The sequence below is a fragment of the Archocentrus centrarchus genome, unplaced genomic scaffold, assembly GCF_007364275.1.
Source record: "Archocentrus centrarchus isolate MPI-CPG fArcCen1 unplaced genomic scaffold, fArcCen1 scaffold_72_ctg1, whole genome shotgun sequence".
NCBI lineage: Eukaryota > Metazoa > Chordata > Actinopteri > Cichliformes > Cichlidae > Archocentrus > Archocentrus centrarchus.
The window spans coordinates 298,584-325,972 of NW_022060287.1; the positions used below are offsets into that span (position 1 = coordinate 298,584).

The 27,389-nt window shown below is 43.4% G+C and overlaps 1 protein-coding gene across 1 annotated transcript; it reads right to left on the reverse strand.

Moving 5' to 3' along the window:
* Nucleotides 1–1,851: 1,851 nt before the first annotated feature.
* On the reverse strand, nucleotides 1,852–5,216 carry LOC115777774 (low affinity immunoglobulin gamma Fc region receptor II-like). Its single transcript, XM_030725760.1, has 5 exons — nucleotides 5,141–5,216; nucleotides 3,175–3,438; nucleotides 2,869–3,095; nucleotides 2,605–2,670; nucleotides 1,852–1,992 (listed from the first exon to the last, which is right to left on the reverse strand). Exons 1-5 carry the CDS (start codon nucleotides 5,214–5,216, stop codon nucleotides 1,852–1,854), a joined length of 774 nt encoding a protein of 257 aa, XP_030581620.1.
* Between the last annotated feature and the right edge of the window lie 22,173 nt (nucleotides 5,217–27,389).

Sequence of the window (27,389 nt, forward strand, 5' to 3'; positions counted from 1 at the left end):
TTTCACCTCTCATCCGAAAGGCTTCTTCAGTTCTCAACCAAATGGTGGAGAGACCCAGGTATTTAAACCCCTGTGGGCGTAGTCCCCTGGAGGTGGTTATGACCCTCTATTGATCATGTGCTTGAACACATGTGCCCAGGTGTGAAGGGGGCGTGGGTCATATTTAATCAGTGGTTTCAGTTGAAACCAACTTAGGACTCCGCTCCATTGTTTCCTGTGGCCTATTGAGGTCACTGGAACAAAGGTGTGAATGGGGGTTGAGACGTCTGGGAAGGGAGCTCAGGACAGCACTGTAAGCGGGGGAAAGTTGGTGACGTAATCCACCTCCTCTGTTCAATGATGGTTGTTCACAGTGGACATAGATGGCTTCTTTCACTCCTCTTTCAAACCATCTGTTTTCCCTGTCCAAAATGTGGACATTGGCATCCTCAAAAGAGTGCCCTTTTTCCTTCAGATGCAGATGTACTGCTGAATCTTGTCCTGTCGAAGTGGCTCTTCTATGTTGTGCCATTCGTTTGTGAAGAGGCTGTTTGGTTTCACCAATGTAGAGGTCCGAGCACTCTTCACTGCACTGAACAGCATACACTACATCGCTGATCTTGTGTTTGGCGGGTTTGTCCTTGGGATGAACCAGTTTTTGTCTTAGGGTGTGACTTGGTTTGAAGTATACTGAGATGTCATGCTTGGAGAAAATTCTTCTGAGTTTCTCTGACAAGCCTGACACATATGGGATGACAATGTTGTTCCTCTTGTCCTTCCCATTCTCTGTAGTTTGTGTTTGGCCTTCATTCCTGTGCATCTTAGCTGATTTGATGAAGGCCCAGTTGGGGTAACCGCATGTCTTCAAGAAACAAAAAGAAGTCCAGTCGCCTTTTTTCAAGCTCCAGAGACTGTTGACACTAGTGTTTGTCTTGCATGAATGAGATAATGAGCTTTTCCATTGTGGAAAATATGTCTGGAATCTGCCTCTCAGGACTGTCAGAATGTAGAGACCAACTGGAAGAACCTTGGCACGCTGTTCTACAACACAGCTTCAGAGACTCTGGGTCCAATGACCAGAACACACAAGGACTTGTTTGATTAAAAACTGTGATGAAATCATGCAGCTTCTGGATGAGAAATGCTGTCTACAACAAGTCTACCCAACCCCACTGCAAATAAAGATGTGTACAATGCCATTAGCAGGATTGTTCAACAGAAACCATGTCAGCAACAATGCCTGCTGACAGGCATGATATGGTAAATGGACTAGTTCTTATATAGTGCTTTTCTACTCTGTCTGAGCACTCAAAGTGCTTATACAGCATGTTTACATTTACCCCATTCACAGCAGCACTTCCATGATTAACTAAACTAAGTGCTTTTATAATCTAACATTCACACACACGTTCACGCTCCAACACTTGCATTGGAGAGCCAATTGGGGTTAAGTATCTTGCCCAAGGATACATTGGCATGCAGCCTGGAGCAGCCAGGAATCGAACCGCAGACCTTCCAATCAGTAGGTGACCTGCTCTACCTCCTGAGCTACAGCCACCCCCAAATGAAGACATTCTACAATGTCAAGAAGTTAGCTAAGGCCAGCATCAAGAACGTCACTGAATCCCAAGACAAAACGGCAAACACAAAGTCAAACAATTATTTCAAAACATGCTGTACAGTTTTATCCTCAAGGAGCTAAAAGCTAGCACACAGCACTAACAGCAGAAGGCACAATGCTACTACTATCCAAAAAATGGCCAAAGCACACAAAATTCATGTCTAAAATAAAGTTTGTTGCCATTTTAGAGTTATTTGGAGCGTACCGCTTTGCTGTGTCCATGGTTTCTGTAGAGAGAAGGATCTGACCCCTCAATCAGAGGAAGTTTTTTCGGCAAATCCCTCTTCATACTGGCGGAGGCTGCTGAAGAACTCGTCCTTGAAATGCTTCACGCAAACGCGCAGGATTTTCCCCACTGATGTAGGCACATTTCCCAGAAATAGGCTCTGATGCTGGGGGTTGGTGTAAGTAATTGTGTGGGTTACCACACCCAACAACTGAACATTTTGACTTACCTACGTGCAACTTCAGCATAACTAAAATGGACTACAAAATCGCTGTGAGAAAAAAAAAAAAGTGGATTCACGATTGGTTAGCCACATGTCCTTGTTTAGTAGTTCTACAGCAAAAACTGTGATGTAACACATAAAAAACGTAACAGTGAATAGGGAAAACTGAACAGCCTGAAAAATATGATCCCAAAAGAATATAAAGATATCTACGCAGCACCGGGACAGAATGCATTTAAATTTCCTGCACTGCTACACACTGAAAGTACACAAGAAAATGTATTTAAGGGCTAAAAAAATGAATTTTGCATGATGTGTCTCCTTTAACAGTCTTCACCTTCCACTTAATGGAAAAAATCTAAATGGTTTCTAAAAGTGGAGAAATTGCACTTCAAAGGCAGCATGTGGTTATTATGGTAATTTCACATATATTGTTCGAGGAAGCCCACAAATGCCAAAACTTTAGTCTCCCTCTCTCACAGAAGGTAAATACAAACAATGTAACCATAATTCTACTGAACAAATAAATACATGTAAGATACAGAAGAATCTCACCTTCAGGTTCTTTACAAACACATCTCTGTAGGAGAACCAGTAACACCAGTAGAACCATGATACAGACTGATCCAACAGGCAGCAAAAACATAGCGAGATGAGAAGAGGTGGATGTAGGTGGAGGTGTGGATGTAGGTGGAGGTGTGGTGGTGTGTCTCTCTAAAATAAAGCAAACACAGTCATTAAGTTATGGTCACATTGTGAATGTTGAAACCTGCAGAAACACAGACAGGTGAGTGTGTCACCTGTGACAGAGATCCAGCTGGATGGAGACTCTCCATGACCGCTGATGTCACACTTGTAGAGGCCTTCATCAGACCTGGAAACATGCTGGATGGTCATGTGACCTGTAGGCTGCTTCCTGATGAGGGAGCCATCTTTATAGAAAGCAGCTGGGAGGTTGGAGGGAGTGGTCTCTGTTTGACAGAGCAGAGTGACGTCATCTCCCTCCATCACAGGGAGGACAGGACTCTGCAGGATCACTGATCCACCTCAACACAGAGACAAACTACAGCATTTCATCTATTTACACACAGCTTCATCAACACTAACTCCACACACTCAGCTTACCAGAGACTGTGAGCTTAACCATGTTACTGATGGCACCCTCTCTGGACTCACACCAGTAAACTCCACTGTCCAGTGGGTCGATGTAGCTGATGGTACATGAAGAACGAGCAGGTTTTCCAAACCCAGCTCCACACCGAGTCCTCTGTTTTTTGGTTGTGTTTCTCCTCAGAGTCCATCCAGCAGAGCTGTCGTCCTCCTCACAGCTCAGAGACACAAACTGATCTTTAAAGAGCTGAGAGCTGCTGGGATCCACCCTCAGATGGCCTGCAAGGGAGAAGGTATGATGTGAATCACTTTCCAATAAAACGAAATAGTGTTTCCATCAAAATTCACTCTGTGGCCACATTTTTGGCTAAGCATCAAATCTATTCCAATAACTGCCAGTTACACCTAAAATTATCTGTAATATTTTGACCTCCCACTGAACGTGCATGCCATTGTATATGATGAATTATCAGTTTTTATCCATAGGCTTCATACACTGTTAAAAAAATTAAAGTAACGTTTAGGAAAAAAACTGTCTCAGTAGGAAAAAATCATGCTTAATATTGATACTGATACGGACTGGGTAGTGTGTTAGGAACAAAAGGATGCCACAGTGTGATTCAAAATTGCAGTTTTGAATGCAGCTAGTTAGCGCTTTTAGGGATGACAGAAAAAAACAATGCTGTGGAGAAAAAGGGTGCAGATGATTTTCAGAAAACAAAAAAAAATACTGCAGTTAAATTAAAAAGTGATTTTATAATAACTCCAGAATCAGGCCCAGAATCAGATAAAGAAGGATTCATTTGAACGGTGATTTGTGCAAAGCTGCTCTAGACTCCAAGAATAAAAATATGGAAATGGACAATTTAAACTGTGATAGAAAACATTTACTGACCTTGGTTTGCTGTGCAGCTCAGCTGTGACATCAGAACTACAAAGACAGGCAGTCAGGTTAGTTTGAGGTTTTCACAGCTGAGAAAACCAGAGTGTGGGGAACATACACTAGTGTTTTAGTGGTAAACCTTTAGGCCACCGAGCACACAAAGCAGCAACCTTTCTAATGTAAGTGTTACAGAAAGCCGGCTGTATGCAGTGGATAAAGTACATATAGAAAGCCTCCCTTTTCACACCTAAATGTTAAACACTTACAGGTTCTTCTTTTACAAACATTCTGAAATAGAGGAAACATTTTGTTTTAAAAACTTTCAATGATCTTAAAAAGTTTTTTGCTGTTCCAATTTTTGATGAAGTGTATGATCAATGCTCAGTGAAGTTATTATTTTTATTATTTTTCTGTCCCTGTGCATGAACATAAAATAAAAAGAAAATTAAAAAAATGTGTGATAGCTCGGTCAAACAAACCCTGTATTACCCTGTACCAAAATACTCTAAATTTTTATTTTATTTTACAAATGTTATGATCCTGTTATGACGACCAAACGCTAATTGTCACATCAGCAATTAAATTAATTCTGTGACTCTCTGCCTCAGAGAGAGTATGCTAAAATTCTAACAGTTGTTTCAGTTACAGATGAATAAATAGCTGATGTAATATAAATGGTTATTTTCTAATCTTAACCCAAACATGGAAACAAAGTATGAACTTACAAAGCAGCCCCAGTAGAGATGCACCTTCCATTGTATTGCTTGATGATGTTAATCAGATCACCGCAGCTGACAAAGTCCACTTCTTTCTGACTGACTGCTGACTCGCTGTGGCTTTTCACAGAATTTTTTTTTTCTCTTCGCACCAGTCGCAGGCTGTGCAGAGAGAGACCTCTGAGACAATCCAGCACATAACAGCAGGGTGCAAGATGCTAGCAGGCAGGGCATACATGGAACCCCATAACCAAGTGGCCAGAATAGTATACAGGAACATCTGTGCCAAGTAAGACCTGGAAGTCCCAAGGTCAAAATGGGACATGCCAAGGGTGGTTGAGAACAACAGAGCTAAGATCCTGTGGGATTTCAAGATACAGACAGACAAACTTCTGGTCGCTAACCATCTGCACATCATAGTGGTCGACAAACAAAGGAAGAAGGTCGTGGAGATACATGTTGCAATACCAAGTGACGGGAACATCAAGTGTCAGGTTTCTGGCTGGTGCAGGCAAGGCAGAGGACTCATAAGGCGAGGAGCTTAATAATCAAAACTTTAATAACTAAACATAGCGAGAACGTGGAGCATAGACGAAAACATGAACTTGAAGCATGGACATAAACATAAAGCACACAGCGGGCCAAACCAAAGGGACCCTCAAGCTCCCAGGCCTTGTATTGTGGGCATTCTTTGCCCTCTAAGATTGGGTTCTCTACCAGACATCTGGGAGCTTGAGGGTCCTGAGCAGTATTTTAGCTGTTCGTGGCCAGTCTGTCTGTCTGTATCTGGCAGTCCTACAGAATCTTAGCTTGGTTATTCTCAACTACCCTTGGTACATGCCGTACAGGAACCTGATGGTTCCTGTTCTTCCTCCTCTTCTTTCTCGAGTTTCTGCTGCCTGAGGTACTCACTAAGCACATGATCCTTTGTGGCCATCTTCCTGATGTATTCATGGATCTTTTTTGTTTCATCTAGGATAGTGGTTCTGACGCTCACTAGTCCTTGGCCTCCTTCCTTCTGCTTAGCGTACAGTCTCAGGGTGCTGGATTTGGGGTGAAACCCTCCATGCATGGTAAGGAGCTTTCTTGTCTTAACATCAGTGGCTTCCATCTCCTCCTTTGGCCAGCTTATTATCCCAGCAGGGTATCTAACAACTGGCAGGGTGTAGGTGTTGATAGCTTGGATGCTCTTCTTCCCATTCAGCTGACTTTTCATGGCTTACCTTGCTGTCTGTAGGTACTTTTTTTTTTTTTTCTGCTATCGGTGGAGACGGACGCATTTTTCTCTTCTCCCCAGCCTTCCCTATCTACCCCTGCTTTTTGCTGCTTCGCTGCTTAGAGCGTCTCTTCACACATCCCCGAACTGGAAATTAAATTATGGATCTGGTCAGCTGGCCTCTCAACATTACTGATGGCCAAATTCTCATCACGAGGAGATTGGGAGAATAGGAACCCTCTTTCCTCTGGTCCAACTACACACCCGGCTGGCTATGTTATGGATTCCTGTGGGGATGGAAGATAATGTTCCTGGCTGCACTGTGTGGACGTGGCATACATATTGATACCAGGATTTCTTTTCCCGAATTGGACCTGGGGATACCTGGTATCCGGGCAGCTGTTCAGGCCCTATAAGGCTGCCTATGAGGGATGCAGAAACAGTACGAACTCAATCAGACTCAGTAGAGCTGAATCAAAATGGATTACATCTGGAGGAGTGTTGGAGTCTCTGTTCTGCATAGCGGAGTAGAACCAAATTTGGATTATTGGACTTCTGAGAGGTAACCAGAAAACTGTAAGTCTGTCAGCAAATATTTATGACGGCCTGAACCAAAACAATTGCACTATTTGGAATTTGGCTCCCAGATGGCCTTGGATACTGTCTGTCTAAATCGCCTGTTGGAGATGTTATGTAAACCGATGCTCTTCACCCCCGCCCCGTGTTGTGACCTGTATTTGATATTTGCCTGTGGTATTCCATGGCACTTGTAGCTGTCCTCAGTGTCTGCAATGTTGCCTTCTGGTAGTGCAATCCCCTCAGTTCTGACTACTTTTCCTCTCTTTTTACTATTCGACTACACTTCTCCAGTCCGAATGACATTCCGATATCATTCCTGTAGATCCTGGTGGTGTGGATAGGTGAATCGATATCTTGTTTACTCCTGGCATACAGCTTGATGTCATCGATGTAGAGGAGGTGGCTGATGGTCGCTCCATTCTGTAGTCTGTATCCGTAGCCAGTCTTGATGATGATCTTGCTGAGGGGATTCAGGCCTATGCAAAACAGCAGTGGGGACAGGGAATTTCCTTGCACGAGTCAACATCAAGTTGACTCGTGCGATGGGCTTGGAGTTGGCCTCTAATGTTGTTCTCCACATTCCAATTGAGTTCTTGATGAAGGCTCTTAGGGTCCTGTTTATCTTGCACAATTCTAGGCATTCCAGGATCCATGTGTGCGGCATTGAGTCATAGGCTTTCTTGTAGTCAATCCAGGAGGTGCACAGGTTGGTCAGTCTGGTCTGGCAGTCTAGAGTGACTGCTCTATCTACTAGTAGCTGGTTGTATCTTATTAGGGCTGGGCTTCTTATTATAGTAGAAATAAAGTGAACATTATGTTCTCAAAGTTGATATGTTAGAAACAGGGAACGGGGATTTGATGGAGTTGTATAAGGGCCAAATTGTGATGGCTAGATGACAGGGTCAGACTTCAGCTCTCATGGAACGTTTCCAGTCTGCAGTAGCCAATAGCTATCAAAAGTGGTCCAAGCAGGAACACTGGTGAACCAGCAACAGGAACATGGGCAGCCCAGGCTCATTCATACAGGGGAGTGATGGCTTGCCAATGTGGTCCGATCCAAAAGATTGAATTCAATTCAATTTAGTTTTATATAGTGTCAAATCACAACAAACAGTCACTTCAAAATGAGTTGCTGCAGCTCAAATTGCCGGGTCTGAAAGAAAGGTGTCAGAATGCATGTGTATCGCAGTTTGTTACCTACGGGACTGCATAGCCACATAGCAGTCAGGGTGCCAATGCTGACCCCTGGTCACCTGGCGAAAGCACCAATAATTGGCACGTGATCATTAGAACTAGACCACAAAGCAATGGGAGATGCTGGCCTGGTCTCATGATTCATGTTTTCTTTTATGTGGATGGCCAGGTACATACGCATCACACATCTGGTCAACACCTGGCACCATGATGCAGTATGGAAAGAAGGCAAGCAGGAGGAGGCAGTGTGATGCTTTGGGCAATGTCCTACTGGGAAACCTTGAGTCCTGCCCTCCACGTGGATGTTACTTTGACTTGTCTACCTAAGCATTGTTGCAAACCATGTACACCCTGCCAGAAAGCAAAAATGGTATTCCTATACCACTTTTGCTTTCTGGCAGGGTGTACATGGTTGAGTAGCACAATGAATTTGAGGTGTTGAATTGGCCACCAAATTACCCTGATTTCAATCCAATCGAGCATCTGTGGGATGTGCTGGATAAACAGGTCTGGTCCATGGAGGCCCCACTCTACAACTTACAGGACTTAAATTATCTGTTGCTTGCATCTTGGTACTGCAGATACTGCAGCACACCTTCAGGTGTCTAGTGGAGTCCATGCCTCAATGGTTCAGGGTGTTTTGGCAGCAAAATGGGGACCAACCCAATATTAGGAAGGTGGTTCCAGACTTACTGGATGTTGGGGGGTTTTTTTCTTTAGCATAAATGTTCCCTATACAAATGACTTTTACCACACTCACAACATACCTACCAACCTAGTGAGGTCACTAGCATCACTGTGGATTGGTGTCAGGACTGGCAGATGCAGTATTACACTATTACCATCTGGTCGCCTTAACATCCCACATTATGAAGACCCTGAAATGGATGCCCTCCAGTTCACCTTCCAGGTGCACATTGGAGTGAAGGATATGGTCTTTTACATGCTGCTTAAGACCTACACATACCAGGAGGAGCCAGGATGAGAATCTTTAGTGGTCTGCTCCAGTTAAAATCAAATTGAGCTGTGTATGTTGCATGTGTAACCCACAACAGAGGTAGTGCTGCGTTCAAGGTAACAAGGGTTACACATGGACTAAAATGATCAATGTAAATATCTCTTCAAACAATAATGAATGAATTATGAATCAATAGTCACTACTGCAAATCCTGACTTTTAATTAAGCACAAGACAAGAAAGATATTTGTGATTTTCAAGAGATCAAACTCTATCAACTTATTAGAGCTTAGGATTGTCTGGGTGTCTGTAAAGTGTGTGTTGCAGGTTGTATGCAGTCTGTGGGAGTTGTTGGGTGGAGTACAGGTTTTGTGACAGGAAGTAAAGGCCTGCTGTGTTGCTGCTTTGAAAACCACAAAGAATGTCACTGAAGGAGTTAACTGCATTTATTAATGTGGACTAAAACAAAGTATATGATGGTGTAAAAGCGAAGCTCTGTATCTTATACATCTGTCTGAGGTATTTTTTGCCCCTGAACCCACTACTGAAAGATGTAAAGATGTTATAAAGTGTTGTGGAGAAGCAGTCACACATCTGATTCAGCACACTGAAGCATTTTATAATTGATGTTTTGTTCTCAAACTGCTGCTGAAACAGACTCAGTGTGATTCTCACTTCAGTTTAAATATGATTTTAAGAGTTAGCTTCACCTGCTGAGAAGTTTATTTACATGAAGATCTTCATTATGTGGAGCTTCTGTGCTTTTCAGCTCTTTATTTTAAATGACTTTTAAAAAATGGCTTCTCTTACTATTATACATGTTTGTTTTTTCATTAATTTTTGTGATAGATATGATGGGCAACCAGAGGAAAAGAAAACTCAGCCCTGTTGAGCAACTGATGCAGTTTTCATTTGCAGTGGAATAGATGCAGAGACAATAAAACACTGCTGTGTGAAAAAATACATTCAGCATGGAGACCAGAACACACTGTCACTGAGTTAAAGTGAAAACCTGTCTGAGCCAGTCCTTGTGAAAAGGGTGGAGATAGTGTAGAGATATTTAGTTTCCAGCTGAGCCAGGATGTGGTCTGAACTGAAAACAGAGATGCTGGGTGTGGAAACGTCTGCCTGTGAAGTATTTTTTTTAATTTTTATTATGGGCCTATGATCATCAGCAGTACTGGAAAGAGTGGGTCTGTTAGTGGGGAGGCATCAGTCAGACACTGAGGCTGATTCAACACAACCTCCAACATACACACACGAGGTAAAAGACAACAAAACTTTGCGAGTTCTCACAGAGATCAGCAGCAATAAAATATACATATAAAGTAAATAAAGCCTAAATATATAAATATAAATATTTACAAAGCCGCAGTGTTCTTGTTGACACACGGGACTGAATAACGTCTCTGTGAGTTCAAACCTCATGGCCAATCAGGACGAGCCCCTCACCATCCAGCGACCAATAAGAGCTCAGGTGGGAGGGATGAGGAGAGAGAGGCTGCGGAGAGAGTGAAGAGCCAGGCCAGAGGTGTAGTGATGGGAATTTCGGCTCTTTAGGCTCGGCTCCCAAAGAAGAGCCGACTCTTTCAGCTCCCAAATGGCTCCTTAGATTTGAATTTTTTTTAAAAAGTGTAAAATGAATTACTAATGTAAAAGCATACATTAGGCCTATATCAAACATTTCTTTATATACTCAACATATAATACAGTGCTCCAAATACAAATGATAAAGCAAAAGATTGGAAATCAGAAAAAAACAAGGGCCTTTGAGGAGGTGATCCTGTTTCTCCTGCCTGATCACCTGCCCTGTTTTGTTCTTTTAATTACTCTGAGGGATGAACAATTCATATACAGTATACCTATCTAGGTTGTTTGTGCCGTCTGCTCGATATTAAATTTTAAATTTGCAGTCTACACTCCATCTGTCTATCACATTAATCCTTTAACGCCAGGCGATCGCTGCTGAATCGTGGGTTTCCTGATCTTACCAGCCGCAAACAGCTGATTAAGACATAGCGTCTCACCGCAGAGTCAGCTGGTCCACGGAACTTGATCAGCTGGCTTGTAACTCTGCTACCATTTGTGCTATTGAAAAAATTCAAACGGTTCCTGAAAGCTCAGAAATTACACTTCACAGTCATGTAGTGGTATTTTGGTATTTCTGATCGGAAGTCCGCAAACGCCTGCACTTCTGAAGTAGGCTGTGTCTCGTCTGACATGTTTGGAGGTATAAGGTTAAAATGTTTCCAGTCTTTGCTACGCTTTCCGTCACTCATTTTCCTCACCGTTCCTGTGTGTAGCCTCTATGTAATGCGTAACTTCTTTTAGCTCTTTCATGTCTCCGAGCGCATTTTGCAGGAGCCCCTCCCTTTCTGGTGTTTGTTTAGTCACTGCTCAGTGTGTCCGTGGACCCTCCCCTCCCGCTCAGTGTAGACGATCATATGCTACCATTCATCTTAACCAATCACGTGCGGCTTCCACAAAAAAAAAAAAAAAAAAAAAGGAAACGAACGAAAAGAAAAAAGAAACGGCTCACTATCGGGAACTGGATCCCATCGTTCACTTCAAAGAGCCGGCTCTTAGAGCCGGATCGTTCGCAACCGACCCATCACTACAGAGGTGCAAACCTCCGGGCTTTCGTGTAGTGAGGCTTTACTGCAGGCAGAGTTTATATCTCTGCTCCCCTTCTGTGAGTACTGCTCCTTAAAAAGATCTGGTGTTTAGAGGGCAAATGACTACCGGTAGTTTTCCCTTCCACACAGGTCAGTGGTGGTGTGTGGAGTGAAGATTCTGCTCCATGAGGGGGGAAGGGGCCCGGTCCTCCAGACTTTAGTTGTCAGTGGGCTTTTGTTGCATCTTTAGCATTGTTTTAGAAAGCCGTGGGGAACTTGACAACAAAGATTTTTAGCTCAGCTGCTCAGGTGAGCTCCATAGAGGTGGGTTTTGTAAATATAATTTTAGAACTTTTTCTTTACACTTTTGTTCCATTTTCAGGTTTTGTTGTAGTGATGGGCAAAGCGAAGCTTTGTGAAACACTGAAACGTTCAAAGCATTTTTTGTTGAATCAAAGTTCCAAAACAATTTTAAATCTGTAGCGACACCTGCTGGCCAATTTGGTTATCGCTACATCTCTACACAATTCCAAAGAAAGCTCTTGATTATACCACACTGTTTAAAAGTGATCAACATGTTTTCTCTCTTTGTTAACACATTGAAGCTACTAATTCTACCAGGGGAACCCTAAAAGTTTGGATGTTTATTTCACTGTTAAGCTTTCTGACACTCAGTGTCAGGTTTGTTCTACCCACTATTTTTAATAAATATTTAAATATTTATTAAAATATCCTTCTTTGCGTGGGCATGATGTCTTACTGAGTCTGAGGCTCTGGTTAGACTGAACCTGCAGCCTTTCAGCTGCTGTTTGTGATATATTTGCACCAGAAGCTTCAGTGGGAATAAAAACAAAAAAAAGATGTCATGAGAATTATTAAGAAATACTTTGCCCGTAGTTAATGAATGTGTTTTTTCTCTTGTGTTTTAATTTTTTAAAGGTTTATTTACAGTATGAATTCTCCTGGCTGTGCAGTATGTGGTAACAGGTCAGAGGATAAAGTCACTTGATGCAACAAAAAACATTTTCTGTTTAAACTAGAAAAAAAAATTCCTTAAAAAAAAACTAGAGTAAACAGAGTAAGAGGTGAAAAAGATCTGTTTTATTTTTCTCCTTGAAACTCTCGACAGTTTACATTGAGATCATTTAATGAATTTACATCACAGAGCACTGTTGATGGAGCTCACCCAGCAGTCTCTGTCTTTCTGTCATCTCTATGGCAGCAATCATTCCAATAAGCCAATATGTATCTAATTACACTTTGGATTTTGGTGTTTAAGTGAATGGATATCAGTCTCCACAATGATTAATTATGCATGTGTGTGTGTGTACTGTTGCACTCAATGTGACCCCGTGTCCTATATTGAGATTCACAGCCAGCTAAACTCTCTCTTACATCACTTCCTCCAAGGAACAGGCGCGTGTTGTAGTTGGACAGGATTTAATGTAAAAAAGTGTGAAACTGAAACAATACAAAATACAGAAAAAGTACTCAGTATACAATTATAATATGATCACTTAAATCAAATTAACATCTCCTTTGATATATAAGGCACATTAAAGGGTTCATTCCAATTTAGCGGTCGCACTGCATGAACTCAGATTGGATTCACTAGATTGACACATATAGCATATCAAACATCTCAAACTTATTTGAATAATCACACGCATAATATCTTACAAACACATACAACCTTGAAACTTACTCATATTGCCACTCAAAGGGATATGAAGGAGCGGATGGCTTTGGATTGTCAGAGATGCACCATGCTTTCTCTACCTCCTGAGAAAACTACTTCCGTTCACTTCTTCTATTTACAAATCAGCCTAACATAGCGCATTGTGAAAACCTGCGCCCCCCACAGGCTCGGAGAGGCAACAACACAAAAACAGTTCCAACACACTCCCCGCCTGGCATTATTGTAAGAATGCCACTATAATCTATTTAAACATTGAACTAATCTCTTAGAGACAAAAGAAGGATACAGTCCGAAATAGGTCTATAGAACATCTTGGTAGTCTTGTCATGCAAAACCTTCACTTCCACTTTCCTCACAACTCCATCTCTGCTTGGAAGGGTCTTCACAATGTCTTCCATGGGCCATTCATTTCTTTTTAGTTGCTTGTCTTTTAGAAGGATCACATCCCCTTCCTTCAAGTTTGGTCTGTTGCGCTGCCATTTCTGACGACTCTGGAGCATGTTGAGGTATTCTTTCTGCCATCTGGCCCAGAATGTGTCAGCAAGGGCTTGAACTCTCTTCCACTGATGTTTATACATGTCGGCCATGGTGAAATCCCCAGGTGGAGTTGGGATTGGACCAAACTTCTGGGTGAGTAGAGACAAGGGGGTCAGGATCAAAGGGGCCTCTGGATCTGAAGAAACAGGTACCAAGGGCCTCGCATTAACAATAGCCGTGACCACGGCCATTAATGTTGTCAGGACCTCGTGAGTAAGAGTAGGGTTCCCTGCTTGTAGGAGCATTGAGTCTAGGATGCGTCGTGAGATGCCTATCATACGCTCCCAGGTGCCACCCATGTGAGATGAGTGGGGAGCATTGAACACCCAGGAACACCTCTGTTTGTGTAAGTAGTCCTCCACACTCGTCTCACCAGACTTGGGAGGATCCAGCTTCAGTTCCTTGGAGGCACCAATGAAATTGGTGCCACAGTCTGATCTTAACTGCTTAGCGGGGCCTCTGATTGCAAAAAATCTACGAAGAGCATTGATAAAACTGGATGAGCTCAAAGTTTCAATCACTTCAATATGAATGGCCCTTGTAGACATACAAGTGAACAAGACTGCCCATCTCTTGCTGTTAGCTTGACCACCTTTAGTGCGGCGTGTTGTAACATCCCACGGTCCAAATACATCAAGGCCAACAAAAGAAAATGGCAGACTACTCTGTAAGCGTTCAGCAGGCAAGTCTGCCATAATTTGTTGCTCTGTTCTGCCTCGAAGCTTTCTGCAGGTGACACATTTGTGTATTACACTGCTGATGGATCTCTTAGCACCAACTATCCATAAGCCACTTGCTCTCACCGCTCCCTCAGTGAAGTGTCTCCCTTGGTGCTGGACGGCTTCATGGTGATGTTGAATGAACAGTGTAGCAATGTGATGCTTTCCTGGTATCAGAAGAGGGTTGGCTTCATGACTTGGCAAGTTGGACTCTGCAAGTCGTCCTCCCACACGCAGTAAGTTTTCATGATCAATCATTGGATTAAGTTTATGAAGGGAACTGTTACGTGGTATGTCTCGTTTTGCCATGATACACTTTATTTCCTCTGCGTAAACTTCATGCTGGACACACCTGATGATTGTGTGCTCTGCGTGAGTTAAAGCTTCACCTGTGAGACTAGCCTTACAAAGGTGCCAGCCGCTACAACCACCACCATCTTTGGACTTGAAACTGTGAGAGATGTGATGGAGGTAGGCCACTGCTTTGACGAGGGGAGTCCATTTTGAAAACCTTTCAAAGCGGGATGAACCTAAGGCATCTGGAGCAGTTGTGGTCACAAGCACAGTCACATTCTGTCGAATTTCAACATCTAACTCTGGATCGACAAGTTCAAATGGACCTTTTTCTAGGGAAATGCTCTCATGGTTGAGAAGAAATGCTGGGCCGTACAACCACGAGGTACTAACAAGTTTCTCTGCTGCTACAGACCGGGAGCCATGATCAGTGGGATTGTGCTCTGTTGGTACATATCTCCACTGGTCTGGTAGGGAAGACAGCTTGATCCTCTGTACACGATTGTTTACATATACATGAAATCTTCTGTTTTGGTTGTTAATGTATCCCAACACCACTTTACTGTCACTGTAAAATGTTGTCCTGTCAATCTTTATTTTCAGTTCTTCCTTGAGAACCTCCGACATCTCCACAGCAAGCACTGCTGCGCAAAGCTCCGATCGGGGAATGGTGAGCTCTGGCACAGGAGCCAGTTTGGCCTTACCTATGACAAACCCAACTTCGTTGTGCCCATCTTCATGTGTGACCTTCAGGTAGGCCACTGCTGCGATGGCTTTCTCCGAGGCATCTGAGAACAGACAAAGCTCGATGAAGGTGGCTTGTGAGATGGAGAACGTGACATAGGTACGAGGAATGTGTAGGGTTGTGAGACTCTGTAGTGAATCGTGCCATCTTCTCCAATCATCATACATGTCTTGTGGCAACGGGCTGTCCCACTCAAGGTTGCTGCTGGAGAGCTGTCTGAGAAGAAGTCTGCCGTTGATGGTTAAAGGTGCAAGCAAGCCAAGAGGATCGAACAAGCTGTTTACTGTCGAGAGTACACCACGGCGAGTGAAGGGTTTCTGCTCCTGTGGAACATGAAATGTAAATGTGTCCGATACAGGGTTCCAACTCACTCCTAAGCTGCGTTGGACTGGAAGCTCGTCAGTTGTTAAATCGAGATCTTTGATATCTTTGGCCCTATCCTCAGGGGGGAAAGCATTCACAACTTCCACTTTGTTGGAAACAATCTTATGGAGACGTAGATTTGAGAGGGCAAGCATTTTTTGAGCTCTCTGTAAAATGTCAATAGCCTCAGCTTCGGTTGAGAAGGACTTTAATGCATCGTCCACAGAAGTCTTTCTCTATGAAGTTTCGGGCGTCAGTTCCATATTCACTTTCTGCCTCCTTTGCTGCCATTCTCAGCCCATAGATTGCCACTGCTGGGGAGGGACTGTTACCAAAGACGTGCACCCTCATTCGATAGTCTACTACATCTTTGGTGAGGTCGTTGTCTTCGTACCACAGGAAGCGAAGGTAATCTCTGTGATCTTCCTGGACTACAAAGCAGTAGAACATTTGTTCGATGTCAGCAGTGATGGCAACAGGTTCTTTCCTGAAGCGAAGCAGCACACCCAAAAGTGTGTTGTTCAGGTCCGGGCCAGAAAGCAGTATGTCGTTGAGGGACACTCCATCAAACCGCGCACTCGAATCAAACACCACACGTATCTTTCCTGGCTTTTGCGGATGGTATACACCAAATAGATAAGATAAGATAAGATAGATAAGATAGTGTTTATTTGTCACATGCACAGTTATACACAGTACAATGCACAGTGAAATGTATTTTGTACCTGCAACCTTATATACACACACATATAAATAAGAATAAAAATAAAAAAAGTAATTCACACTATACACTATACTCTATATACTATACACTATACACACTTTTTAAATTATGATATTTACACTGTGCAATAATGGTCCAGTTAGGGCTCAGAGTTGAGCAGACGGATGGCTTGTGGGTAAAAACTCTTCTTCAACCTTTCAGTCTTAGCCCTCAGGCAGCGGTAACGCCGGCCTGATGGGAGCAGGGAGAAGAGAGAGTGTCCGGGGTGGCTGGGCTGTTTTAGGATCTTCATGGCCCTCAGCCTGCACTGCTTGGTGTAAATGTCCTGCAGGTTGGGGAGGGTGGTTCTGATGGTCCGTTCAGCTGAACGAACCACCCTTTTTAGGGCCATGAAGTCCTGCTTGGTGCAGTTTCCCATCCAGGTGGTGATGCTCCCACGCATGATGCTCTCAATGGTGCAGGTGTAAAAGTTCCTGAGCACCTTGAGTGGGAGCTTGAAGTCTCTCAGCCGCCTGAGGAGGTAGAGACGCTGTCTGGCCTTCTTCACAGTGATGTTTATGTGATGAGTCCAGGACAGGTCCTGTGAGATGGTCACTCCCAGGTATTTGAAGGTGTCCACTCTTTCCACCTCAGCACCACTGATGACAAGTGGATGGTAGTCCCTCTGCTGCTTCCTGCTGAAGTCCACGATCAGTTCCTTTGTTTTGCTGACGTTGAGCAGGAGGTGGTTCTCCTGGCACCAGTTCTCCAGGCGGGAGACCTCTCTCCTGTAGGCTGTCTCCTCATTGTGAGAGATTAGTCCCACAACAGCAGTGTCGTCAGCAAACTTGATGATGACGTTGGACTCTGACGTGGCCTCGCAGTCATGGGTGTACAGTAAGTACAGCAGGGGGCTGAGCACACAGCCTGGGGGGGATCCGGTGTTGAGGGTGAGGGAGGATGAGGTGAGGTGACCCACTCGTACCACCTGTGGTCTGCTGGTCAGGAAGCTGTGAACCCACCTGCACAGGGATGGGCCCAGGCCCAGGTCCAGCAGCTTAGAGACCAGCCTGGAGGGAACTATGGTGTTGAATGCTGAGCTGTAATCTACAAACAGCACTCTCACATAGTTCCCCTTACCAGTGTCTATGTGTGAAAGGGTCTTGTGGAGGAGGAAGGATATGGCGTCATCTGTGGATCTGTCTGGCCGGTATGCAAACTGTAGTGGGTCGAGGGTGGTGGGCAGTGAGGAGGTGATGAATGTCTTGATGAGTCTCTCAAAACACTTCATCACCACAGAGGTGAGTGCTATGGGCCTGAAGTCATTGGGGCTGCTGGGGTGTGGTTTCTTTGGGACAGGGACTATGATGGACTTTTTAAAGCAGGTGGGAATCACACACAGTTTCAGTGAGAGGTTGAATATCAGTGTAAACACAGGTGCCAGCTGGTCAGCGCAGGTCTTAAGGACACGTCCGCTAATACCGTCTGGTCCAGCCGCTTTCCTGGTGTTTACACGTCTAAACGCCCTCCTCCCGTCGCGCTCCGTCACAGTGAGTGTCTCCTCCCCTCCGGCCGGGAGCGCAGCGGGCTGTCGGCTTCCCGACTCAAAGCGCGCAAAGAAGATGTTGAGTTCATCAGCCAGAGAAGCGTCGGCACTCACCGGGTGTGTGTGTGGTGCTTTGTAGTCCGTGATGGTGCGTAGTCCCTGCCACAGTCCCCTGGGGTCAGACTGTTGTAGTTGCTGTTCCAGTCTGCGGCCGTAGCGATGTTTTGCCTCTTTCACCGCTCTGCGGACGTTGTATGATGCAACCTTGTAGTCCTCCATGTTCCCAGAGGCGAGGCCGGAGTTGTAGGCAACGGTGCGGGACCTCAGGGCGTCGCGGACAGATTTATCCACCCACGGCTTCTGGTTGGGAAAAGTCCTGATGGTCCTCCTAAGTGAAGTGTCTTCAACAACTTTCCCAATAAATCCCACAACAGTTTCCGTAAACTCCGGGAGGTACCAGTTCTCTTTGTCTTTGTTGTGAGGTGGTGCAAGTTCTGCATGTTGGTTGTCGAGCATTTTCTGCATGAATTCAACGAAGTGTGCTTTCATTTCTGGTTTCTTGTCAAGCATACGTCGCAGGGACATGAGCCGCTGGTAGGCATAGGACCGGTTGTCAGGAAGTTTGCGTCTGGGGGTTCGAAATGGGAGTGGTGCAACCCAGCTGTTAGTGTCGTCTTTGAAGAATCCCTCCATCTTCTTCAGGAAGATCATGTCTTCAACGGAATGAGCGAGCTGGTTATCTTTATTGGTGCGACAAAACACAGCCTCTCCTAAATTCTCAACTGTGAGCTTTTCGTGTGGGTGAACAGGTAGCAACTTATTGGAAATGGTTTTGGCTTGGCTCAGACTAAAGTCCTCCTTCACACTGAAGCGACTGTTGCAGGGAGTGAGATAGCTTGGGCGGCCATTGTCCAATACATGTGTTTTCAGAGCGTTCACTTCACTTGGCTTGTGAGCGTTGCCAAGACACACCTCCCCGATGATGACCCAGCCCAGGTCAAGCTTCTGTGCAAATGGGTCGTTGTGTTTGCCGTTAATTTGCTCCCTCACCTTGTGAACTCTCAGAAGGTTTCGTCCTATTAGCAACAGTATATCTGCACTTGGGTCGAGAGGCGGTATTTCAGCAGCTATTGCTTTCAAATGGCGGTGGTGTAAAGCAGCTTCTACAGTGGGTATCTCTTCTCTATTGTTGGGGATGGCATTGCACTCTATGAGAGTGGGGAGAGAAAAACTCATTTTTCCATCTAATGACTCAACTATGTAGTCACACGCTCTTCTACCAGTCACTTGTGCTATACCACTACAGGTTCTCAGTGTGTATGGTTCAGTTGGGCTTTGTATATCGAATATGTCAAAAAACTCTGTCTTTGCAAGAGACTGGTTGCTTTGATCGTCGATTATCGCATACATTCTTTTGATGTTGTCTCGCTGACCTTTGGGATAGACTTGCACCAAGCAGATCTTAGAACAGGATTTCCCTGCAATCTCATTTCCACATACCTCTGTACATGTGGCAGTAACATCTGAGTCCTGTGCAGTTGTTTGCTCCCCGCCATGCTCTCTATGGAATGAGGGAGGCTTGGACATCTGTGGAGCAGGGCCAGGGTGAAGAGCTGCCAGGTGTTTCTCACTGTCACACTCTTCACATTTAATCGTGACTGTACAGTCTTTGGCTCGGTGGCTGGTAGAAGCAAGGCAGCGATAGCAGATGTTATTGTCTTTGAGCAGCCTTTTCCTGTCATCAAGCAGCATAGTTCTGAAACCCCTGCATCTTTTAAGTGGGTGGGGTTTGTGATGTATAGGACACTGTCTTTTAATGTCTTCACCTGCTTCTTTGGTCCTGCATCCCTCTGATGCTACGTCTGTCTTGTGCACTGTGACTGATAGCTTTTGGTTGTAGTTACCTGTTGATTTCCCTTTTTTGTAGCTGGATGTGTGATTGGCATGCGAGAGAGTCATTGTGTTAAAAGTTGTGGCGAAGCTTGGGTCATTCCTTGCTTTGGCTTGACCTTTCACAAATTCCACAAAGACTGAGAAGGGTGGGAAGCTAACATGGTGGTCTTCTTTAAACTTTGAACCCACCATTGTCCATTTTTCTTGGAGATGAAAGGGCAGCTTCTCCACTATTGGTCCTACTCCCCTGGCTGTGTCAAGGTAACTTAACCCTGGTAAATATCCATCTAGTTTCGCCGCTTGGAGTTCACACAGCAGATCTGACAGATCACGAAGCTTGTGTGGTTCTTTACTGGAGAGCTTTGGAAAACTTTGTATCCTAGCAAACAGGGAGTTTTCTATTGCCTCTGGTGAGCCATAACATTCTTCTAGTCTTGACCATATCATGTTCAAACCGGCAGGTGGATGCTTTATGTAAGTCTCTTGGCATGTTCAGAAGACTCAGGTCCCAACCACTTTATGAGTAGATTCATTTCTTCACTGGCTGTAAGACCAAGGTCCTTGATGGTGCTCTGAAATGTGGCTTTCCAGCTAAGGTAACTCTCTGGCTTATCATCAAATTCCGACAGTCCTCCAGTTACTAGCTGGCTCTTAGCTAGAAATCTGGCTAGGTCACTCGTTGTGCTGTCAGCATTATTGTGTGGGCTTAGTCCCCGTTGTGGCATAAATGGGTATTGCATCAGTTCCTGTTTGGGACTGCGAGGTGTGTACACTACTGGTTGTTCGCATTGTTCATTTCGATAATTGCTGTCATCATGCTGAAATGTATCTCTATTGTCTTGAGCCAGGTCAGTATAATTGTGCTTATTCACGTACTCACTCACTTTTCCCTCTGGGGTTGTTTGTTGAGCCAAAAATGTCAAGTCTTCCTTTGGTTCCGCTATGCCAAATTGAGCTGCTGCTGCCTCCATCACCCCTGCTTTAGCCACGGCTGCATCAGCTTCCTTTTGGAGATTGAGTACGTCAAGAGACGCTTCTAAACGGGCCTTTTCTATCTTGATGCTCATTTCCTTTTGTGCGTAGGCTAATCTGGCTTTTGCTGCTTACGCTTCTGCTTGTGCCCGAGCTGCCTCCATACTAGCTCGGGTTGAGGCTGATGACTTACTTGAACATCCTGCTGATGACCTAACGGTAAGTTTCCCCGAAGACTTTGCAGATGCTACTGAGTGAGTGGACCTTGTTTCCTCGTTGCCTTGCTGTTCAGCGTCTGACTTCTCCATGGTCAAGTCGACTGCCGCTCGTGGACCCTTGTCGAGTGCTATGATTTCACTGTACTGTTGCACTCAATGTGACCCCGTGTCCTATATTGAGATTCACAGCCAGCTAAACTCTCTCTTACATCACTTCCTCCAAGGAACAGGCGCGTGTTGTAGTTGGACAGGATCTAATGTAAAAAAGTGTGAAACTGAAACAATACAAAATACAGAAAAAGTACTCAGTATACAATTATAATATGATCACTTAAATCAAATTAACATCTCCTTTGATATATAAGGCACATTAAAGGGTTAATTCCAATTTAGCGGTCGCACTGCATGAACTCAGATTGGATTCACTAGATTGACACATATAGCATATCAAACATCTCAAACTTATTTGAATAATCACACGCATAATATCTTACAAACACATACAACCTTGAAACTTACTCATATTGCCACTCAAAGTGATATGAAGGAGCGGATGGCTTTGGATTGTCAGAGATGCACCATGCTTTCTCTACCTCCTGAGAAAACTACTTCCGTTCACTTCTTCTATTTACAAATCAGCCTAACATAGCGCATTGTGAAAACCTGCGCCCCCCACAGGCTCGGAGAGGCAACAACACAAAAACAGTTCCAACACAGTGTGTGTGTCTTGGGTGTTTTGAACAGCACTGCTCCTAAGCTGCCTTCTTGTTTGCAGTGGTAATGGACAGATTGGCAGATGAGGTCAGGCAGGAGTCTCTGTGGACTATGATGTTTGCAGACGACACTGATCTGTAGTGAGAGTGGGGAGAAGGTGGAAGAGAGGCTGGAGAGGTGGAGGTATTCTCTGACAACAAGAGGAGTGAAAGAAGTAGAAGTAGTGAGTCTCTGCCACCATGTTTTCTTAACTGTTTTCCTCTGCTTGACAATTTCTCTCTGTTAAAAATGTTTTTCCAGATGACGCCGTCTGCTCAGTTAACAGAAGTTGCAGCTTTCTGGCTGCCAATTGCAGTTTCTTCCACACACGCATTACAGTCCCAGCGTGCTCCTGGCACAGTAGATAAATTTAAACACCTGATTTCGGCCATCCAAAGGAATAGACTGTGCACAAGAGAGGTGCAGGCAGGATAGAGTAGGAGGTGGAGATGAGTGTCAGAGGTGATTTGTGACAGGAGAACAGCAACAGTGAAAAGGAAGGATTAGTACATCTACAGCAGAGGGACGTGTAACATAACTCTGCTTACCTCCTCCTAGAAGTGGGCGTAGCTGTTTGAACTCCAGTGCCACACCTGTTCCCCATTATCTCTTATGTATCTGTGGAGCTGATAACTATACTGGTCTTTAGTTCATTAGTATAGCCTGTCTTGAACTGTTTATACACAGTATTTTATATGTGTGTGTGTGTGTGTCCATTAGTCTGCAGAGGTTGAAATCTCTTGACACCTCAACCCTCGTTTCTCAACATCTTGTATCTGTATCACTTCTCTTTTCTCTCTATCAGCTGCACAGAGAGACCTGTCTACAGCTGCTCAAGGCTCAATATTGTTTTCAACCTGTTTGGTGCCAAAGTACATTAGAGGTCAAGGCGCACCCTATGAAACTATTAACAAAACTGTTAAAGTTTAGATATGCATCCAAAGTTATATTTGTTTACCACAAATTGACAGTTCCTTGTAGTACAGGATGTAGCACTAAAATGAAATAAATATCAATATTTTTAAGGCTTAAAAGAAGGTCTTAGTTTATTAGTTGTATTGTCACCGTGCCCCCCACCCCACACCCCACCCCAATACATCTTTCATCTGTTTATTTACTTATTATTAAAACAGCTTTGTGTCACTGTACAGTGTGAAAAGCCACCTGATGTAGTGGTAAGGCGATTTTCATTTTTACCACTAGATGGCAGAAGTGGCGTGGTTACCACTGAGTGGCTGGCCCAGTAACCACAGCAGGTGTAAAGTAACTGTAGTAATGCAGGCAGATTGTGGCAAGAGAATCCGTCACTAACACAAAACTGCTTGTTTTGTTGTCTTTCAGCACAGTAAACATCAGTGTGTGTGGAAGCAGCTGATCAGTGTGTGTTGTCTTCCTTCAGTGAGGAAAGCAGGAAGCAGCTGATCAGGACATCACAGTGGTTTCTGTTTTATATGAGACCTGTGGTTGGTATTTATTTTAGTAACAGCTAATTTGGATTATTTATGCAAGACTAGGAAATTACCACATTTTATATTTACAGCGTTGTTGATACTAAGAGGTTAAACTCGTCGATGGTAGCAGACTTTAAATGTGATTCATGAAGAATTCAAGCTTCACTGAGAGGCAATCTTTTTTTTTTGACCAGCAGTTTAAAAATATATATTTTTGGGTTTGTAATCATATAAAAAATTAATGAAAAACAGGCAAAAAAAAACCCCCTTAAAACCTGAAAATCTGCTAATAGAAATTTTTTTCTGTACTATTGCTTTAAAAAATAATTATTAAAACTGAAAATGTTTGCTATTGTTGGCTTCTCTGTGACTTTCAACACTTTGAGCAGCACAGGTGTAATCAAACATGTATATTGGCGATATAAAGAGAGACAGCAATCGGCATGCCCAACCGCCTCCTCCATTTATTGTATGTGACACAGCGCCACCAGAGGTGAGCCACAGCACTGCACTGCCTCGCCCCGTATTGCCTCCATGTGTTTGAACAGGTAATGCGTAAATTCCTCGATTTTGACCATTAAAGTGTTGAAATAATTCCGAAAACAGTTTTATAAAACAGTTTTATAGCACAGTCAAGTGGTCAAATGTATTTTCTCTTATCATTGTTAATATTTTACTTGTCATGATGACAGGTGAGGCACTGCTTCACCTGCCTCCCATGATTGCACTTCCTTGAGCTTGTTTCTCTTTCCTTGTCCAAAGCAAGGTTACGCTTATAAATAGTGTCTACTATTTATAAGCGTTTACTATTTATAAGCGTTTACTATTTATAAACGCTTATAAATAGTGTCTACTATTTATAAGCGTTTATAAATATTTACTCTACTATGGGGAGAACCAGGGGTTCTCTCACCGCTTATCCCTGTAAGGGATTAGTATTTCTAATAACAGCGGCAACGCAGTGGTCATTTAAATCATTGCAGAAGACACCCAAAGATGAGAATTTGAGGAACATTTGTCAAGATCAAGTTAATCAAGCTGGATTTCTCAGGTTTTAATAATAGGTCGGGTGGGTAAATTGACCAAATGATTAATAGAATCAGAATCACCTGCACACAGAATCACAGAGCTCTATGAGTTTTTTATAGGCTATTCTTGTTAATTGTATTGTTATTTTATTTATTCTTGCCATATCTGACAGGCATGAAAAGAAGAAGAAGAAGAGAGAGAGCGGAAAGAAAAAAGAGAAAAAAAAGGAAAGGGGGAGAGAACAGCAACAAAACCAAAAACAAATAGAAGATAGATAGCTACACATACATACAAATTTATATATATATATATATATATATATATATATATATATATATATACACACACAAACAGACCCCTTTAAATTTTTCACTTTGTGTCATTGCAGCCATTTTCTAAAATCAACAAAGTTCATTTTATTTCTCATTGATGTACACTCAGCATCCCATCTTGACAGAAAAAAGCAGAAATGTAGAAATTTTGTGCAAATTTATTAAAAAAAAAACTGAAATATCACATGGTCATAAGTATTCAGACCCTTTGCTCAGTATTGAGTAGAAGCACCCTTTTGCTGATATTGATTGTTTCTGTGGAGTTCAGGTCAGGCGAGTTTGCTGGCCAATCAAGAACAGGGATACCATGGTCCTTAAACCAGGTACTGGTAGCTTTGGCACTGTGTGCAGGTGACAGCCAGCAGCGAGTTTTCTTACACAAAACTTGGCAACAGTGCCAGCCGCTGATCATGCACAAATATAACCATAGGTGACAACACGCCAGGAACATTTAGAATTACTGTACACACCTTCTGAGTAAAATCCATCATTGTTTTTTGTGGTTTACTGGGAACGGTTTTCATTTTTGATTCAGCTTTTTTGAACAATGTTTTCACTTCTTGTTGAATTTATCTCCGACAGCTTGGGCTGCTTTCCACACCTGCTGGGCGGCACTCACAGGTTATTCCTGTCTAATATCGTCAGTAGAGTCTTTCTGTCAATCGATGATGGCAGATTTTTGAGATTTCAATTGATCCGCCAGATCGGAGGCCACATTGCTGCAGACCACACAACGGCACAATGGTATACAAGTGAATGAGAGCACCTCCATGGATGCAGCTGAGTTCTATGCTCTTGAATTTACTCATGAGGACTGAATACCTGTGCTTGGGGAAAGACATTATTTGTGCGCATTATGTTTTTTTTTTGTTTTTTTTTGTTTTTTGCAGGTGAATTTTTACTTAAAAGTATTCCATATTCGTCTGATCCGTATTTGGAATTTGCAGCTTTCCGGCGAACATTCATTAAAATGGCGACTCTCTGTCTTCGGGGGAGGGGTGTGGTCACAAACAGACTGACAGGTCACATGCAGACGGGTAGGCCAGGCCCATGCGGAGCAATTTTCATTTTAGACTTTACGACTAATTTTATTTCTCAGTTTCATAAGCGAACTGTTCAACCAGATAGTTATATTTTTATTTACAAAAAAAAAAGCAGTTTTCATCGCACTTTTCAAACCTTGAAAGGACAATGTTAAAATTCAAGCATTTTCAAGGATTTCCAGCACCCATACGAACCCTGGTAGTAATCATAAAATTAAACTCACATGTTTGTTTAATGAAAAGTGCAGGAGGCGCTCAATAATCTCCAATTGCATTTATTATCCAATAAAAAGAATGAAGTCAAAATACAAAGCTCCAGACCAGACACGTCTCTCTGACCCTAAGATCAGTTCACAAAGTCTCGTGGCCTCTGCGGCCCTCAGTCTGGTTTTTATTACAGTTACACAAAGTCATAAAAAGGATGTGGATGCACTTTCTTCTGTCTTTTACAGCTGTCGGGGGGTTTCCAACCTCTGGTCGCAATCCAGCCTCGTGATCTTCCAACCCCCTTCACTTGTTTTGTGGGTTTACACTGCTGATGTAGTGTGATCTTCATCATCATCACCTTTATCTTACTTTGTATAACCCAACAGAGGCATTTGGTAGTGGGTTGTGGAGCTCCCAATTTCCTTCAACAAGAGTGGTGATAAACGGTACACACAAAAAAAAACCAAATATATGGTATATAGCAACATCCACACACTATTAAATTCCTGTCACAACAATCAGAGAAGAGAGCACAGACACCACCAGGTGACACACTCACCATTTGTCAAACATATCACCAAAAAGATCATTCATACCGGTGTGTGTGATGCTATCTCCTCTGTCAAAGCCTTCAGTGCAGTCTCGGCTCTGGTCACCAATTTAAACAACTGTTCTGTGGAATCTTACCTAATTGACTGAAATGAGCACATTTCACGTGGTTCCTTCCCTGTTCCAGGTTACTGTGGTCTCCCTCCTTTTTGTTGTGACAGTTCCCATAACAATGAAAATAACACTCCTGCAACCAAGAAAACAAACAAACAACACTTCCCCATACTAAAACTATACTATTTACACAACCCCTTTTTACTCTGTCTGTCTGTCAGTCAAATTCTCAGCCCTCTATTTAATTGGAATACCTGTTGATTTTATAAATCCCCCTGTTTTCTAATGCCCCAGCTCCACATGCACTGCTTCCAAGTTGTCTGTGTTATAATATGATTACATCTATTGTGGCCTGTATAATGTTATGGAGTTTTCCGTTGGTGAGAACAACAGACTAGGAATTTGGCAACTAACCTAGTTGCCAATCTGAAATCATTATGAGATGCTTACACATCAAGTCCAAATCTTTGGCTTGATGTTTGGTACGCACCATAAGATGATATAAGGCGTGGCCTCCTAAGCTGTTTCATATGCTTAAATCTATTCAGGGGTGAGTTGTATTGCAGCAGCCACTCCCTCAAGACCTACCAGAGAAGAATAAAATGCTTCTTGATAAATTTAATCACAATTTCTGTTGTAAACAGTGGTAACATTGACTGGGGTCAGAGGGCAACAGGTAGGGATGTGAAGCTTGCAACCAGGGATGCCATGGCCTGAATAGTGAGAGGGTGTCCTCTTCTTAAGGCTCCTCAGCTGCCCATCTGATGCCCACAGTAATGCACTGGAAGAACTATCTGCTGCCAGCATCATGTATGTGAAGTTTTGGGGCATGAAGGAATGAAACAGTTCATATTTTCCCCATTTGAAAATGTGACTATAAGTCCATGTGTGCTGCAAAGCACT